A 19,437-nucleotide genomic window follows, 5' to 3' on the forward strand; every position below is an offset into this window, starting at 1 on the left:
CCGGGTGGTGGCCTGGGCCTGTAGGTGGCGGTGTCGCTGGCGCCGGGCGGCATGGGCTTGTAGAAGTTAATGTGCGGCCCGGTGTTGGAGTTTGCGGCGTGTTGATCCAGTTTGTGTTTGTACTGATGGCAGCTTTCGGTGTGTGGAAGTACAGGAATTTAGCGGAATTGGATCCGGAGCAGTCGGCGATACTCGGTAGCGACTCTGGGAATATTTGGATTAGTCAGACAGCGCGGAAAGGCTGGGAATTTAGATCCAAAGGCAGAGTCGGGGCTCGGACCCAGAAAAGCAAAATAAAACAAAACTTGCATTTGTATAGCATCTTTCATAAGCACTTAGACTTTTCAGACCACTTTTGCTCATGATGTACTTTTTAAAGTATAATTACTGTCGTGCAGACGTGGAAGAATGAAGCTTGGCTCATAGAAGGACAGTAATTGGAAATCTGAAAAAAAGTCAAAATGTTACAAATACTCTTTCATTTGTTTATGCTTTCGTTCTTGCATCTTTGGCATAAATGTCTGGCATCTTTAGCTGTACCAACATTTATTACCCAACCAAATTGTCTTCAATAAAGTGGTTGAACTGCTGCAACTCCTGGGGTGTAGGTACATCCACAGTGCTGCTAGGGATTTTGACCCAGTAACACTGAAGGGAATAGCAGTATAGGTCTAAGTCAGGGGTCTGTGTAAAATGAAGTGGAACTTGTAGATAGTGATATTCCCATGTACTTGCTGCCCTTGTCGTTCTTGGCGGCCGAGGTCACTGGTTTGGAAGGTGCTGTTTAAGGATGTTTGGTGAGTTGCTGTAGTGCGTCTTGGAGATGGTACACATTTCTGTGGCTGAATGTTGCTGCTGGGGGGAGCTTTAAAGGTTGGATACTAGGCAAGCTGCTTTGCTGTTGGTGGTGCCAGAGCTGTAGTCACCCAGGTAAGTGGGGAGTGTGCCGTGGCACTCCTGACTTAGGTTTTGTAGACAGTGGACAGGCTTTAAGGAGTCAGAAAGTAAGTTCGTTGCTGCAGAATTCCTAGCTTCTGACCTGATCTTGCAACCACAGTATTAAATAGCTAGTTCAGCTCAACTTCTGGCCACTGGTAAGTGCCAGGTTGTTAATAATATGGGGCATTCAGCATTATATAATTATCAGTGAACATCCCATTTCTGATCTTATGATGGAAGGGAGATCATCGAAGCAGCTGAAAATGGGTTAGGCCTAAAATGCTATCTTGGGGAATTCTTGCAGTGATGTCCTGTGGATGAGATAATTGACCAGGGCGGCACGGTGGCTTAGTGGTTAGCACTGATGCCTCACAGCACCAGGGACTTTGCTTCGAATCCAGCTTCGGGCACCAGTCTGTGTGGAGTTTGCGCATTCTCCTTGTGTCTGTGTGGGTTTCCTCCAGGTGCTCCGGTTTCCTTCCACAGTCCAAAGATGTGCAGGTTAGGTGGATTGGCCATGCTAAATTGTCCTTAGAATCCAGGAATGTGCAGACCAGGCGATTAGTCACAAGGAATGCGGGGATATGGTGGTTCTGGGTGGGAAGCTGTGTGGAGGGTTGGTGTGCACTTGATCAGCCAAATGGCCTCCTTCCACGCTGTACGGATTTTATGATTCTATGACAATAAATGTGGGCGCACAAGTAGACCATTCAGCCAAACAATGGCTAATCTAATAATTCTCAACTCTACTTCTCTGACTGTTCTCCATAATCCTTGATTTCCTTATTGATTATGGCAACAGCTGGACTTGCTGCATTGTATCCTCAAAGCTGAAGGTTACATTGATAGCATGCTTAAGGAGGTGGCTACACCAAATGTTTATAGCATGCCAGCAGAAAAGTGTGACTGCTAGTCTCTGTAGAAGTCCCTGAGCCTCTCTCGCTAACTAACTGTTTTTCTATTTTGAATGCTATTGAGAGCAATCATTTCTCAGAGGAGTGTGGCAGGAGCCAAGTTCATGCCACCATGACTGGCTCAGCTGCACAGGTATTGAGGCAGAAGAGTGAAAGTTTAGTTGTGGTAGCAGATTTGATAGGTTGGGGTTACAGGCAAATTCCAGATAAAATAACCATCAAAACTGCCGGATTATCATTAACCCAACTGGTTTCCAAATGTTCTTTGGAGAACAGAACCTGTCATCCCTACACAGTCTGACTTACCTGTGACACTAACCCCAAAGACTTGATTAAGGTGGGAGGTGGGAGGTGGGAGGTGGGGGGTGGGGGGGCAACAAATAAATGAACTGAAGACTAATAAATCAATATTTAAAAACTAAGCCATATTTATTTGGTTATGGAAAACAAGTTTCTCAAAATGATATGGTTGCTGGACAAAGATATCCTGTGGGCCACTAATTAAATTATAACAACATTGTCCTGTTTTGCAGTTCAGTTTTCCAATGGGAAACTCACAAATTCAGAAAATGTGGAATTTCAGCTGCATAAAAATATACACAGAAATCATCCCCGGAAAAAGCATCAACTGATCTTGGTAAGAGTGAAGTAACAGGTGTTCTTGTACAGTAAAACATTTACAACAGTTTGTTCCATTGTAAAACTGGCATGGTCAATCTTATTATATGGTTTCTTTAAACTATTTTAATAACATTGCTAGCTCATTGAAATTGTTTAACTTTACTTGCAATGATTCCTTTTTCATCCCCTGTAGTCTGCTGAGACGGATAGATTGACTTACGTTGGAAATAATTTCGGACCAAGTGCTCTGAAGTGTAATTCATTGTGCAAGTAAGTTTGTTTCTCTGAATTAGTGGCAGAATTCGATTTTAAAAAGTGCTGAAAACATGCAACAGGATTGTCAACATTTGGGGAGAAATAGGAGAGGTTGTGGCGACAATCAGACGCTCTTGTCACTTTTTGTACCTATTCACATGTTGAGTCCTGAGATTAGCTAGAATAAAATTGTCTTTCTTTCAATTTGACCAACTACAGTATAAAGCAAGCATAATATCTATGTTAAGTGTGAACAGCAGTGAGGAATTGATAGATATCATTTTTGGATAAGGTAGCTTAGACAAATGGCATTTCCCACGCCATAAAATACAAAGAATAATCTTTCCCCAGATACAGCCACATTTTGGACAAAGAACCTACAAATCACATTTTTTCCATTCTGTGCGGTATTGGAATCCACCCAGCCGCATTGGTGGTACACAGTTTGATTGGTGCTAGTCTTTGAAATGAAAGAGAAGTTATGTTGTGTTGTTGAGTAGAGGCATTACTTAGTATTTATGGAATATCCTTGTTAACGTGAGAGAGGAAGAGACACATTGAGACACAAGGAAGAAATAAGAGTAGGAAGTGAGTAGAAGTACATGATATGTAGGTTGTTGCTGTTATGAGAATGTTCTTGGCTCTAATTTAGATTAAGAGATCTGCTGTGAGATTGCTCACAGTGGGTTGGAGAATGCAGACTTATACAACAGTATTATCAGCCAGCTGTGTCGGGAAAAGTGTTGGATTAACTGTAATATGATCATGTACTCGATATACAAATTTTAAATGTATGTTAATCTTGCATTTGGCAGAACTTTGCTTCTTTAATCCTCCATTATAAATGACCAAGATTACATTTATTATGTCTATATCAGCCTAAAATGTTTGTGATATTCATAATGTCTTTATTTATATAAACTAGAATATAAAGAAATGTGATATGTGACTTTAAAGTGGGCGTTGAATTGTCTGTCCCCCTTTGTCCCTTTATCACTATCATCTAACTACACATCAATTGAAGACTCCTTGGGCTGATCCTTATGTTTTTTGGCTAAGTGCACTTGGTGCTGAGTTTTCTGGTGGTTTTTTAACCATGGGGCCAAACCGTTTTCTCACAATATGTTTCCAAACTCACCTCATTGACGGCTTCCCTTCCCTGGCATCCCTCTCATCCAATTCTAGCTCCATCTTACCATGAGGCATTTCCCAGAACAAATTGCCCTTGCTGGGCTATCCCGAAATTGACTGACATCCTTGTTTCTGGCACCATCTTTAAAAGGTCATTGCACATTGTCAGCTCGAGGTTGCCTTGCAAATTCCTGACATTTGCCCTGGATATGTATGAGGGAAATTCAGCGTCCTTTGTGGGCAGAGACCTGGAGGTCCTGCTGGATGATGTGGTGCACAAGTTGAGCACCATCTTCTTCAAGACCAATAGAGAAGGCCACAATACTGCAATGTGCGATCCTGTAAGGAAGTTGCCACCATGTCGGTACAGTCTGAATTGTCTGGAGGGATGCAGTACAATAGAAGAAAAAAGTCAATTACCCTCTGCACTCTGAGGTGGAGCTGCCGGTGTTGGACTGGGGTGGACAAGGTCAGAAATCACACGACGCCAGGTTATAGTCCAACAGGTTTATTTGAAAACACAAGCCTTTGGAGTCTTACTCCTTCTCCACTGTGCCAGTGTAAATGCTACCATCTTCTGTCCAACACCCCTTTCACTCTTGATCTCTACTACTGTATCCACCTGCCACCAAGTCTCATTCTCTACCACTTTCCCTATTGCCTGCAATATCTTCTCTCATTAACTCTCACCTACCCCAGTCTCTGACACCACTAACCTTGCGTGCCCTCTGCAATTTCTGTTCCCATGCTTTGGTCACCTCCCACCTACACCAAAATTAATAGCTCTGCTACCCACTTTCACCCCTCTCATTCCAGGAGATAAACAACCCACTATAGGGCAGAAAGAGCTAAGATGGATGGTTGGCAGCTCACATTCGGTTCCTCACCCCTTATAGGAAGAGGATCCTGACTCTGATCGTCCCATGTCACGCCCTTGGAATGGTATGAGAGACTGTCCTTGATTTGGAGCATCATGATCCCGTGACTGGTAGCTGTCTTTCTGGACTGAGATATGCTGACAAGCTTCCTGTGCTTGCGCCTGTGCTAATTGGTATACAGCAGTACAGCATTAATGAGAGCCTGTTATTTGACTGAGGGGGCAAAATGCAAAAAAGGCAGGGATGCTGTGTGCATCCAGGAAGGCTGAGTGAGTGAGTGTTAATGCACAAGCAAACATTCCAGAGATATAGTCTGGCCCAGACCATGAGCTAGATGCATATCCATGAACACGCAGTGTCTTTGTTGTGGTATTGCTGCACGGGGAACTGTCATTGTATTGAAGTGCAGAAGCGGACTGTAAGTGGATCAGAGATGTGCCACAAGGGTTTTAAAGGCTGACACATGATGGATGCCAGTGTCTGTGGATGTGGGCTGCATGTGACTGAAATAATGATGCTTCGCGTCCAACCTGGAGTACCTTTGGAGGAAGTGGAGATCTGAAGTTGCCAGGTACTCAATCTGACGTCCATGTTGACTTCTCTAAGCTTCTAACTGATTTGTGTTTTATAAGATAGGAAGCTGAATATCAATGTAGAAAGTTGTATTGTGCATAAGGCGTTTAACAAGCAATAATCCGTCTTAATTGGCACCTCGCCACTGTCTAGCTAGAAACTCGCTTTGCCACGTGGCAAGTGCATAAAGGATGCAGCAAGTTACTCCTACTGTCAAGATAGGCCTCGCCACAATGCTTGTGATTTTTGCCACCAATCTCACCATTCCCCAGACAATGCAAGCGCCTCGGAAACTCCATCTCTTGTGTGCAGCGCCTTATAGATTGTTTACTCTTTAGGAAAATAATCTAAGACATGTCTTGAATTAATCTTTAACTTGTTCTTAAGCTTTGAAAGGACAGCTAAACTTGCCAGTAATTTATTTTTTTTCTTTGTCTCATGCTTTAAATGTTTGCAAGATTTTTTAAAAAGTGCAGAGTTTAGTTTGCAAGCTTATCAGAATTCTTGTTGACAATCATTTGTACTATAATACATCATGCATATAAAACTTGGCTTATGGTCTTATGGGTATATTCCATGCCTGTCACTTTTTGAAAGTTGTACACTGCCTAATTCTGGTTTTTGTGCCATTTAACATTTACAAACTCTTCAAAAGAAAATACCTGACACAGTATCTGCAGCTTCTCAATTGACATTTGAATTCTTGAACTGTCACTTAAATTAATCCTACTCACAGCTATGCTACAGTAGCAGAATAATATTTTGTGGTTTAATAAGATAAAGTTTGTTATCTTTGACTTGCTGTGAGAAGTGCCATTGGAAATCAAGTCCGTATCCTTAACTGGACAATTTATATGTAAAGAACATGACCATCTCAGATGTTAGGGATTCAATATGCTGTATTCTAATTGCTCTTAGTTTGGGCTCTCTTTCAACTTCCTTGTATCATTGTAGTACAGGTATAAGGCTGTTGATAATCCTTTTCCTACTTTATGAAAATTGTTGCTCTTATAAGTATGAATCTTGGATTTTAAAATTGAGAGAGAAAAATTTTGGTGAGTCCTGTGATGATAATTCTTTTCAAAAGTGAGATAATCTATTTCCTAATTGTTCTAAGCTGCCTTTTTTTTCAGCAGAATTCTGTTTGGAACAGTGACTCTAAGTACGTAATTTCCACGAAGGCATGGGACTTCACTTAAATGCCTGGCCAATTAATTGTTGAAATGATTATATTGCTATGTTTATGACAGGAAGAGGAAAAAGAATGAAGGGTCTAGGCCCGAAATGTCAGTCTTCCTGCTCCTCTGATGCTGCTTGGCCTGCTGTGTTCATCCAGCTCTACACCTTGTTATCTCAAGGCTACCAGTTTAGTTTTGACTTCTGAACAGGAGGCTCGGGGCTTCAGTTCAAGGTTACCAGTTACCAGTCACCTTGGAAGAGTGGTTTACATCCACGTTCTGATAGTTGTTACAATCTCAGCTAGGGTTATTACTGGACAGAGATCTGAAATGATAGATCATGATTTTTTATTCAATGAGCTGGTCTTTCACTGAAACACACATTCACAATGCTGCAGGTTTAGTTTTAACAATTAAACAAGTTTTTTTTGAAAATCATAGAAGTTAAAATAGAATAAAACAAGACCTTTACATATAAGAGTATTTAAGATTTTGAAACACACTGTAAAGTATAACATATCATCTATTTTAACGTCAACACTTTACAGTACTCAAGCACCAGAAAGAATCCCTTTTGTAGCTTGACTTAACAGTTGATTGCAGTTCCTGGTCTCGAGAGTTTGATAGTCTCTTCCTTGAGTATTCCCCCAACTGAATGTAGACTTTCTCATCTTCAAATTAGGGATCTAACCAAACCTTCTGGCCTGGACATTCCAAACTAAAACCCTTATAGTGAGATAATCTATTTCCTAATTGTTCTAAGCTGTCTTTTTTCTTCAGAAGAAACATATCTAATTTCCACTGAGACTTCTGCAAGCAGAAAGCACAAGGCTTTCAAAACTATGGGTGTTCCCTAAGCAGAACAAAATTCTGGATTCTTCTAACTGAATGTAGCCTAAGGTACTTCACTATGTAGTTGGTCCAGCTGTAAATCAACTGAAATACAAACAAAATCTCATCATGCTCCAGAAATGTATCTCTCATGCTAGCTTTAGAGAAAAAACATGACTGCAGAAATACTGACAAGTTAATTCGTAAACCCCTTTATACACGTAGTTCAAAACCCACATGCCGCTGGTTCAAAAATCCAAACTCTGAAATAAATGATATCAATCAAAATGTATAGAAGTTCCCAATTTTGGTGAACTGAAAGTGATTTTAGACCATCGGAATTGAAAAAGTCTTATGCCATGGGACCTATAGAAGAATTATAAAACTATCTTAGCAGTCCAAGGAAAAGAACTGTGAAAAGTGAGTCACTCAGAGAAAGCAAGAACTGCTGATGCTGGAGTCAGAGTCTAACACAGCATGGAGCTAGAGGAACACAGCAGGTCAGGCAGCATCAGAGGAGCAGGAGAGTTGACGTTTCATGAAGTAGATCCTTCATCAGGACCTAGGGCTAGGCCCAAAACGTCGACTCTCCTGCTGCTCTGATGCTGCCTGACTGCTGTGTTCCTCTAGCTCCACACTGTATTGACTGTGAAGAGTGAGCTAATTAAGAAATTAAAGAGTTGTGATAAAAGTGATACTTCTGTGCTACTGGGGACCTGTGAAAAGACAGTGTTGGTAGTTAGGTTGAAACTTTGCCTTACAGTTCAAGAGTTTTCTGACTATCCTATATGTGTATATATGGCTTTGTTTTTATTGTGTATCATAAATTTCTGTTGTTAATGAATATCTGCAGCGCCCTGTGAATATGTTTTGTTGACTAGCTACCATAGTAACCAACTGCAAATGTTAAATACAAGATCAAGCCAGGTTTCATTCTGGGATCTGACTTGGCCACTATTGCCATTGGCTGGGACCAGAGCACCAATTCTCACTTCACACCTGTGTTCATGCAGTTTCCAGGGAAAGCTGCTGGAGAGCGGTCAAGATGAACACAAGAACTAGGAGCAGGAGTAGGCCATCTGGCCCTTTGAGCCTGCTCCACCATTCAATAAGATCATGGCTGATCTTTTCGTGGACTCAGATCCACTTACCCGCGTTCTCACCGTATCCCTTAATTCCTTTATTGTTCAAAAAAAATCTACCTTTTTTTTAAAAGCGTTTACTGAAGTAGCGTCAACTACTTCACTGGGCAAGGAATTCCATAGATTAACAACTCTCTGGGTGAAGAAATTCCTTCTCAGTTCAGTCCTAAATCTGCTCCCTCTAATCTTGAGGCTATGCCCTCTTGTCCTAGCTTCACCGGCTACTTCTATCTTATCTATTCCCTTCATAATTTTAAATGTTTCTATAAGATCCCCCCTCAATCTTCTGAATTCCATCCCATTCTATGCACTAATGTGGTCAATTTAAGAACAAAATATCATTAAATTAAGTTGATTATGAAGAAGAATGGATAGCTTACCCAAAGTGATGAAGAGTACACAAGTTCCTTGCACTTTGCCTTTTTCTGCTATTTCCTCCATCTGAAGGGTTTTTGTGAATTGCTGAATTTTGAAGTTCTTTGTGGATGAGGTAATGACCATCAAGAGGCTTTTGCCCATAGGGTCACATTGAACCTTGACCCTGCTGTCATCTAACATCCAGATGCATGTTTCCAGTTTGAATACTGGAGCACATCACTGGCCATCGTCTTGATCAGGAGATGCTGTGTTTAATTATGTTTCCTCTTCTATGTAAACTCAGCTAATCTGCACACACTGATGAAACTAGGATGTTCGTGATCTGTGCATTGCCTTTTGCCATTAGGAACCAGCGATTTTTATTTTTATCTTGGCTGTTCTGGCAATTTAATGAGACTTTTGTTTTGACTTTCAATTTCTGAGATTCAAAAGTACTGTGGCAAAAAGATACATATAATGTGGTTTACTCCTTTGTTTTATACTTTTCAAAGGTGTAGATAATTTGCCTCTTTGTTACATTTCAATTGGACCTATAGCCTGTTCAGAGGCAGCTGAAAAAAGTTATGACATTGCTAGGCGTATGAAGTGGATAAATGATGCAAAGGTTAATATTTGGAAATTGCTGTTACAAAAATGCAAATGATTGGGAAGTTACTGAATAAAAGTGACGAAAGGTTTTCTTTAAGGAATGTGCTTTTATTCATTTCAGGTATTTTGTTGGTGTACTAAATAAAAGAACTGGAAAAATGGAGGTGTATGATGCTCAGCTTTTCAACATGCAGCCCTTCTTTCCTGGTATGTTCTGTACATCGATCTTGATGAACCTGTGAGCATTATTTGATTTGGATAAATCAGGTTCTTTTGCATCAAGATTTGAATTTATGTGCTGCATTTAATTTAAAAGCAATCGGGTGCATTCCATAAGAATTGTCATTCAAAAATGTTCACTGATTCAGAGAAAGGTCTGTTAGATGGGATGACTGAAAGCTTGCTCATTAAAGAAATGGGTGTTAAGAAGGACCTTGAAGGAGAGTTGCAGAGATTTAAGTAGGGAATTTCAGAGTATAGGGCTTGGATATTGGAATGCATGACTACAGAGGTGACAGGACAGTTCAGCGAAGGGAGAGGGTATTGTAGAGTCAGAGAATAGAGGGAGCTGGAACACAGATGTAAAGTTGAACAAGAGTGTGATGAAATTTAAACACAAAGATAAGAATTTAAAGTGAGGTTTGGATGCTTTGGAAGACCAGAAATCAAAAGTCATTAGCACAAACAGGGATGATGGACCAGCAGGAGGTGGTGCAGGATAAGATATAGGCAACAGTTTTGGATGAGCTGGAGTTTACAGAGGGTGAAAGTAGGGAAAAGATATTGGCATGTTTGAGTCTGGAAGTGAAAAATGCATGGCTGAGAATTTTTGTTAGTGTAAGGACTGAGTCAGGATCTGATGTTGGCAAAGTCATAGATATGAAAACGGTTGGCCTGTTTCTGATAATATGGATTCAGAAGCTCTGCTCAAGTTTGATTAGGGATCTAATTTTTGAACAGCCTGAGACAACAGCTGTAGAGGGGAATCAGGTAGGTAGGAATAATATGGTGCTTATGCAGGTGGTTGAATATGATAGCTTCCTGTTCTATGGGAAAAATGCCCAGTATTCAGAGCAGTTACAAGCAATCTCACAATTTAAATGTGGCAGAAGTGTTCAAAGTGTGGTAGAGAGGTAGAGCTCCATGTCCATGTGCAATGTGACGCAAATGTATATGAAGAGGTATAGAGTTATAGGAATGTACAGCAAGGAATTAGACCCTTCAGTCCAACTTGTCTATGCTGACCCGATATCCTAAATTAATCTAGTCCCATTTGTCAGCATTTGGCTCATATCCCTCTAACCCTTCCTAAACACATACCTATCCGAATGCCTTTTAAATGTTGTAATTGTACCAACCTCCGCCACCTCCTCTGGCAGCTCATTCCGTACACGCAACAGCCTCTGCATTTGGGACTCAGAGAAGGACATAGTTATTGGTATGAGTCTGTGTTTAATTGGGTTTGTCCCTTTTGAGGTAGCTACTGCGGTGCTGCTCCTTCCCTTTATCGCATGATTTTTGAGTGATTTAGTTCTGCTGGTTGATTGACTACTGACAGCTTGACCAGATGATCGTTCTTGGTATGTCTTTCTGGGCAGGTTAGTAGGCTTCTAAATCACTGTGAGAACTCTTCAAAGGGCTCCTCCATTTTGAGGACCCCTTGTGTTCCCCTACATGCATTGAGTTCTCCTAGTGTTGTGTGTTGGGTGCTCAAATTAACCCTGTTATATGCACAGACTGCTTGTTGTCCTTAATTGGATTGAACTTCTGGAGGTGATATGTTGATCAACCACCTTCAAGAAAAGCCTGCAAACAGGCAGGATTGGCTGTCATTGGCGTTAGGTCTCACATGTGGTCCTGATGTTACTGTAGAATTCAGGTCATTAGATGGGATTGCATCCTGAATGTAACCTTTCTGGCCTCTCTGGCTCATTTTGCTTTGGGGAACTGTAAGAATCCAGACCTTTTTTAGCTAGTTGCTAACCACTGCAATGCAAATCTCCTCTAACGTTCAAAGCTCAGGTGGAACACTATTATTAAGTTACTTCCTTAGATGAATTTTCCACAGTGAGGAGCATACTGTAACGTTTTTGCTGTTTCAGAATTTAGGGCTTTTGGCCAGCCAATGTGTTTGTTGTGCATTAAAAATTTAACAATGGAAGAAAAGTACATATCACAAAGTGTTTTTAAACTGCCTCTTTTTTAAAAAATCTTTTATCTTTAATACATTTTGGAGGGTATGAAATATCACTTTGAGGCAGTGGATTCTCCTCCTGAAAGCTAATAGGTGAAGGACTCCGTCCCCATTGCTGACTGCTTCTGGAATTGCAACTGTTCAGAAACAGCAATCAGTGCACACACTGTAATTCAGCAAAAAAAAGTGCTATTATGTCACAAAATATCTGAAGGCATTCCATAAGTGTGATCAAAATTCTGCTTGGCCTAAGAAGGAGATGGCAGAATGTGTGACTAATAGTTTGGCCAAGAGATGGCCTTCAAGGAGGATTGGCATGGAATTTGAGGATGGGAACCTAGGTGGTTCAGTGTATGGTTGACAATGATATAGAAAGGGTGGTGAAATGTACAAAAAAGCAGGGTAGTTGAAGAAAATGTGGGTGATGAAGCAGCTGAGACAATTAGAACTATAAGAGATTAGGAAGTTAAGCATGGATGAGGAAATGGAAGTTTAATCACAAATTCAGTTATTTTAAGTTTGAAGTGTTGGAGAACAGGGCTAGGCTTGGAGTCCTTCTCAACTGTCACTTCTTTCTTCGATGTCCATGTAATGCACTTTATGATGTTTGAGTGATGTGATAAGGCACAATATAATTGCACATTATTTTTATTTTTCTGGGTTTGTTGGAAAATGCCTGTAATTGCTTTTTATTCTAGTCTGATAAGTAACTAGAGTGCCATCACCTGTTGTGTTTTAGTACTAGTTGTCTAATCTCTTCTAAGAATTATTTAAAAATGCATTTATGAATTGGAGCAACATATTGATACTAGTATCATCTCCTCAGGTGAATCTGCTATTGAAGGAGATACCAGTGAGAAGGGCACCTCTTACAGGGAGAAGGTAATTAATCTTTATGTAGTATTTGACAAAGATTGCAATTAGGGATGCACTGCAGCGACATGCCAAGGCTCCTTGAGCAGCATTTTTCAAACCTGCGACCTCCACCTCAGAAGGACAAGGGCAGGAGGTACTTGGGGAGACGGTTAAATTTGGTAGTTGGGTTTCTGGATGAGGGGATTTTCCAAGAAAAGAGCCTCAGGAGACTAGGCCTATGTTCTCTTGTGCTTAGAAGAATGAGAGATGATCCAATTTACAATTCTTGACAGGCTTGACACTGTTGACTCTTTAAAAAAAAGTTTGCCTGGCAAGGGAATCTAGAACATAATGTTAAAGCTTGAGAGTAAGAGTTCAGCCACTCATGACTGCAATTAGGAAGGATTTTTTTTCACTCAAGATCCTGAATATTTGGTAATAAAAACCGAAAGAACTGCGGATGCTGTAAATCAGGAACCCAAAAACAAAGTTGCTGGAAAAGCTCAGCAGGTCTGGCAGCCTCTGTGAAGGAAAAAACAGAGTTAATGTTTCGGGTCTGGTGACCCTTCCTCAAAGACTCTTAGATGTTTTGTTATTGAATGTATTTGAGGTTGGGTTTGGTAGATTTTTAGTTAGGGATATGGTTGTACAAGACAAGGCAATTGGGGTAGATAATCAACCATGATCCGTATGAATGGTGGAACTGGCTCCAGTGGTCAAATGGTCAACTTCAGATTCTCAAATATACTTTTATGAGTACAGTAACTTGATGGTTATGTTATTGATATAGTTAGAGATTGAGTTAAAAGCCCTTACGATAAATGTTTGAAAAAAATCAAGCAAGTTATGACACAAACTCATTGTGGCTGTTCCAAATACAATTGGCTGGCATGGTGGAAAAGTTAAGGAAGCAGTTGGATTGGATGTGATGCTTGATATTTTTTCACCCTGACATTTATGTATTTTTCAATTTTTTCCCCCTTCCCTTTTGCATATTAAACAGCGTTTCTAGGCTGAAGATAATTTTTAAATAAAAATCTGGATTCTCTAAATGTTCCTTTAGAAATTACTGCCACAATTGTTAAGAGTAGCCTTGGATTAGATTAACTAGCATTGTCATTCTGTAATCCTTCACTTCTACTTTGTGCTGTAAGTGTAATAATTGAGCAGGTTTATCTTAACACTGGCAATGCTGCATCTTAATGACAGCATCACTCAGCTGAGTACGTGGAGCTTTCTTGTATATATTCAATAAATCAGGCATTCATCTCCTGGGAACTGGTTTGTGTTTATTTTTCCATATGGCAAGTGAGGGCTAATGAAATTTGCTCAGCTGTGGTAAACCAGTGTGAATAAGTGGAAAGTACAGAACTTAACTATTGCTAAAAGATTGCTACATCTGCATACCAATGACATGCCCAATCAATACTCTTCTCTCAAGCTTCATAAATTGGTATCCCTTTTCCCATATAACAAGGTGTAGAGCTGGGTGAACACAGCAGGCCAAGCAGCATCAGAGGACCAGGAAAACTGATGTTTCGTGTCTAGAAATGGGGAAGGGGAAGGGGATGGGGATGGGGATGGGGATGGGGATGTTGAAACAAATAGGGAGAGAGGGGGTGGCAGTTAGAAGATGGATAAAGGAGACAGACAGGTCAAGGAGGTGGGATGGAGGTGGGGCTTGAGGTGGGAGGAGTGGATAGGTGGGAGGAAGGACAGGTTAAGGAGGCGGGTATGAGCTGGGCTGGTTATGGGATGTGGTCGGGGGAGGGGAGATTCTGAAGCTTGTGAAGTCCACATTGATACCATTGGGCTGCAGGGTTCACAAGTGAAACATGAGGTGCTGTTCCTGCAACCTTCGGGTGGCATCGTTGTGGTACTGCAGGAGGCCCAGGATGGACATGTCGTCCAAGGAGTGGGAGGGGGAATTAAAATGGCCGCGACTGGGAGGTGCAGTTGTTTGTCGCGAACCGAGCGTAGGTGTTCCACAAAGCGGCCCGCAAGCCTCCGCTTGGTTTGCCCGATGTAGAGGAGGCCACATCGGGAACAGCGGATACAGTATACCCTTTTCTCAAGTCTATTTCTCGTGTCCTAGACCAGATGCGTGCAAGATGTAAAGGGTCTCCTTTTCTTGTCTCGTTTTAGCACTGTTTAAAATCTGAAGCTGTCAAAGCCTTTAACCAGACTGCTTGATCAGGAATTAGAATTTTGTGTTCAGTTTTTGTAAACCAGTTTGTGCAGGCCTGTGAATGGGAAATGGAAGTAATGATCCAAAATGATGTTTTGCTCTTAAAATATATTAACTGTTCATTGTTGATTTCCTAGATGGATTCCCTCATTGAGGCATTTGGCACTAACAAGCAAAAACGTGCCTTGAGTTCTCGCAGAATGAATCGGGTCGGGAATGAGACTTTGCAGATAGCTGTAGCCAAAGCAGCAGAAAATATAATTGAAAAGAAAGGAGTTACAGGTAAAGGAACCAAATTGTGGGACAGGGACTATTCTGTGACTGTATAAGATCAAACAATCTACCTATCCAAAATAACTTTAATTTACAGCAACCTGAGTTATTGATCTGAGGGAGGGTGCAAGGGAAAGGGCATTAATGTATAATAACTATTTTGTCAGGATATGTGGATATATCATATGCACATCTCAAAGCTATCCATTGTGAAGGTTAGTCAGTACTGAGCATTTTTTACTATTTGGGACATTGAGAATTACCAGTCTTAGCAATCATGAGAGGGAGAATGCAACTGCCCAGGCATGTTTATTATGGCTATTAAGATCTGGGCCAATTAAGTTTGGATCTTCACAATTCTGAAGGCTTCTGTAGGTCTTGAACAGTCATGAAACCTTGGGTCTCTTTTAAATTTTCATCCCCATGGCAACCAGATTACGTAGACGTGCCTCTAAGCTGGGGTGTTTTTGGAATTCCCAATTTTTCCTTCAGCTAAAGCATGCACTTTAATCATGAGTGTGAAACTTACAAGCTGGAAATAGAAAAAGTGGTTTTAAGTGACAAGTTCCGGGAGTGTAATGGTTTACACCTTCTCTATGTGGTTCACATCCAATTAATTCTTCAATAACCAGTTTACCATGATAGGAGTTCATAGAGAACTGTGCTCCACTTACCCATTTATGTGAAAGAAGGAAGATGCAGGTAATGTTAAAAAAGACTGTCTGTTTGTGGAAGCTGCTACAAAATATTACATTTTTTGGGGCATTGCAAAGTTTAGATTAGCAAAATTAAAATTATTGAGATTCAAAACTTCTGTTGAGAATTTAACTTGTTCCCGTTGGACTAATAGGAGGAAGGAACCTTCGAATCATAGAATCCCTACAGTGTGGAAGCAGGCTATTCAGCCCACTGAGTCCACACCGCCCCTCTGAGGAACATCCCACCCAGATGTACAGTTAATGGATACTCATTCTGTATCAGAATAAAAGACCGAACGTCATTGTGCCTGATTTGTGTTATGGTAAATGACATAGAACTAGGGATAGATCAATATTATCTTTAGCGGTTAAATGATATCTGAACTCCATTTACCTGCATTGATACTATTACCTAACACAATCTTTCAATCTCGATGTTGAAAAATTGATCCCCGTCTATTGGTGTTGTTTCACATTTTCACTATCTTTATATAGAGTTGTACAGCATGGAAACAGACCCTTCGGTCCGATTAGTCCAACCACGTTCCCAAACTAAACTAGTTCCACTTGCCTATGTTTGGCTTATATCCCTCCAAACCTTTACAATTCACGTACTTATCCAAATGTCTTTTAAATGTTGTAACTGTACCTGCATCCACCGCTTCCTCCAGCATTTCATTCCACACAAGAACCACTCCCTGGGTAAAACAAAAAGTCACCCCACATGTCCTTTTTAAAACTTTCTACTGTCACGTTAAAAATATGCCCTCTAGTTTTGAACTCCCCCACCCTAGGGAAAAGACCTTTGCTATTCACCTTATCTATGCCCCTCATGATTTTATAAATGTCTATAAGGTCACCCCTCAACCTCCTACTTTCCAGTGAAAACAACATGAAAATACTTACTGATTCTGCTCCTAAATGGCCTAACTATGATTTTAAAATGATGCCTTCTTGTTCTGAGTTCTTTCATTATAGGAAATAGTTTCTCTGTATTTACCCTATTGAATCCTTTTAGTCATATTGAACCTGATAAGATCATACTTCACCCTTCTTAACTCAAAAGTTAAGCCATGATGTAGCCTGTTCTCATAATATAGGTCTTTTGAAATCCTGTTATTATTCTGATGAGTCTGGACTATGTCTCCTTCAGGATTACTATTTTTTTCAGAAATTTGGTGCCCAAAAATCTAAACACAACAATCTGGATGGACTCTGACATACACAAGAATACAATTGACATAAATTTAGAGGAAATTGCCAACAAGCTATTCTTTTCATTAAGATCACAGACTTAGTTGAGTATTATAGCTATGTACTATTAGACTGTCATCAGAGAGATCATGGCAGTTTCATTATAGCAAGTTGTGATCTTGAACTCAATCAATTATTGGTTCGAGCCAGAAAGATGTTAAAATCCCAACTGATTTGCTACTTTTTCTCAGGGAACATAACCTACATTACAATACCTGTTTGAGGGAGCTGGAGGTAGTTGTGGTCTACTTCCAGAAAACCAATTAAATAAATATTGCATATTTATTTTACAAAGTCAGGGCAAAGATTGCACTGGATGAATAATCAATTGCAGATTCCTATAATTCTATTATTTGACGACAAACAGCTGCTGCTTCTCTGCTTTCATGTGTTATTATGGAATGTATTGGAATGTTGTTTTGCAATGTATATGTAATATTATTTTCAACATTTTGTTTTCTCAAAGCTATAACTAGTGAGGCAACACAGTTCGAGTCTCAGGACAAGTCCGTCTTTCTTCCACCTTGTCATGCTGATGCGGATAAGCCTGAAGATGTTTACAAGTTTGAGGACCGTATCCTTTATTTACTGCAAATTGAGCTTTGCTATTCACAGTCACAGTAACATCTCTCCAGAAACAGTTCGGTTTGTCTTTAGGAACTACACACAAAGTTTATAAAGTCACAATTCAGTGGTGAATGCTGTTAGAGAGAGGGTTTTGAGCTCAGTGGTGTGGAGAAGGAGAGTGACAAAAGTACTCAAAGGTATTTACAGCATGGAAGCAGTCAGTTTTGGGTCAGCATGTCTGGGTACAATGTTTATGCTGTATATGAGCCTCTTCCCACCTATCTTTATCTAACCCCATCAATAATTCCATCTATTCTTTGTTACTTAATTTGCTTATCTAAATTTCCCCTGAAACGCAACCAAGTTATTTGCCTCAGATGTTCCTTGTGTTAGTGTGCTACTCATTGTACTTCCCAGGTAAAGACATTTCTCTCAACTTGATTTATTAGAGATTATCTTATATTTATACTGACTAGTTCTTTTCCAGCCTGCAAGTGGATTCATCTTCTCAGCATCTACCTTTTCAAAAATCAAGTACAGCAGATGCTGGAAATTGTGAAGTAAAACCAGAAAATGCTGGAAAGTAGGTCTAGCAGCATTTGTGGAGAAAGAAACAGAATTTGTTTCTTTGGGAAATGGCCTGACTAACAGTTCCTCAACCGGTGTTGCATTCCCAATGTTTAAAAAGTAGTAAATTCATTCATTTGGTCTCCAGGAGTCAGGAAAGCTGTCCCCACCCACTGAGACAGTGATGGAAGTGGGCAGATGGCAACATTGGTAGTTTAGCAGGCCCACCTGTGTTTGCTGTGACATTAGTGGTTGTTACAAGTGTTAACACTCACTTCTCAGCACCTCTGTGGCCCTTCCATATCACCTGTTGTTCCAATGCAGCCTCAATGCTGACTTACCCAGTGAACCATATAATAAAACCGGCAAGTCTTCGAAATGGTCACAAATAAAACAAAACTGGCCTTTCAAAATTTGCTTTGAAAAAAAAATTCACCCTCTGGCATTCTCAAAAATTGTCACTCAAACACAGGCAGTGAAATTTCCATTGAAAACATTTGCAATCCACTTGAAATCTAATCTTGTCCTAATTAACAGGTTTTGGAAAACCATTTCAAAGAAAAATAAACTAATTGCAACATTATAGTCGTCAAACATATAATGCTAGTGGTTTCCTTCAATGTAAACAATCCTGCAGGGTTCAAGGCATTGGTGAGTCTTGGAGCTCAGGCAGACATTCACAACGAGGCCATCTCGGAAGTCGGGGGTGGTCAGAGGCTGAAGGATAATCTTACAGAGGTTTATAAAATCATGAGGTGCATGGATAGGGTAATTAACCAAAGTTTTTTTCCCAGGATATGGGAGTCCAAAACTAGGGGACATAGGTTTAACATAGGAGGGGAAAAATTTAAAAGGGACCTAAGGGACAACTTTTTCATGCAGAGGGTGGTGTGTGTATGGAACGAGCTGCCAGAGGAAGTGATGGAGGCTGGGACAATTACAATATTTAAAAGGCGTCTGGATGGGTATATGAATAGGAAGGGTTTAGAGGGATTTGGGCCAAATGCTGGCAAATAGGACTAGATCAGTTCACAATGTCTGGTTGGTGTGGACGAGTTCTACTGAAGGGTCTGTTTGTGTGCTGTATTACTGTAGTCATCTGTTTAGTCTGATTTTGTTGACATACTTTCAAGATGGTCTCATTATGAATTCATACTTAAGTTGTCAGGAAGCTACAAAAAGATAGGTTAAGTGATCGGCAAGGATCTGACAAAAAAACATAATGGGTGGAAATGTGGAATTGTCCATTTAGACAGGAAGAATAAAAAAAAAAGTGATTTGGATAAAAGCTGAGATGTAGAGGATCTGGCTCCCCGTGAATTGCAAAATGTTAGTATGCAAATACAGCAAGTAATCAGGAAAACTAATAAAATGATTTCATTTATGCAAGGGGAATTGAATATGAATGTAGGA

General features: G+C 40.4%; 1 protein-coding gene across 2 annotated transcripts in view; it reads left to right on the forward strand.

The window, feature by feature from the left end:
* Positions 1-19,437, forward strand: part of polr1e (RNA polymerase I subunit E) — a 32,341-nt gene that overhangs the window by 331 nt on the left and 12,573 nt on the right. The window contains exons 1-7 of one of the 2 annotated variants that reach the window (XM_048592479.1): positions 1-195; positions 2,387-2,490; positions 2,668-2,744; positions 9,550-9,635; positions 12,449-12,504; positions 14,803-14,947; positions 17,357-17,464. The exon at positions 1-195 is cut by the window's left edge and continues 331 nt beyond it. In XM_048592479.1, the coding sequence (XP_048448436.1) occupies positions 1-195; positions 2,387-2,490; positions 2,668-2,744; positions 9,550-9,635; positions 12,449-12,504; positions 14,803-14,947; positions 17,357-17,464 (771 nt within the window). The remainder of the gene's footprint in view (positions 196-2,386; positions 2,491-2,667; positions 2,745-9,549; positions 9,636-12,448; positions 12,505-14,802; positions 14,948-17,356; positions 17,465-19,437) is intronic. The other variant, XM_048592486.1, reaches the window with a different exon arrangement.

This window comes from Rhincodon typus, chromosome 3 (genome assembly GCF_021869965.1).
Source record: "Rhincodon typus isolate 14 chromosome 3, sRhiTyp1.1, whole genome shotgun sequence".
In the NCBI taxonomy this organism is placed as follows: Eukaryota; Metazoa; Chordata; class Chondrichthyes; order Orectolobiformes; family Rhincodontidae; genus Rhincodon; species Rhincodon typus.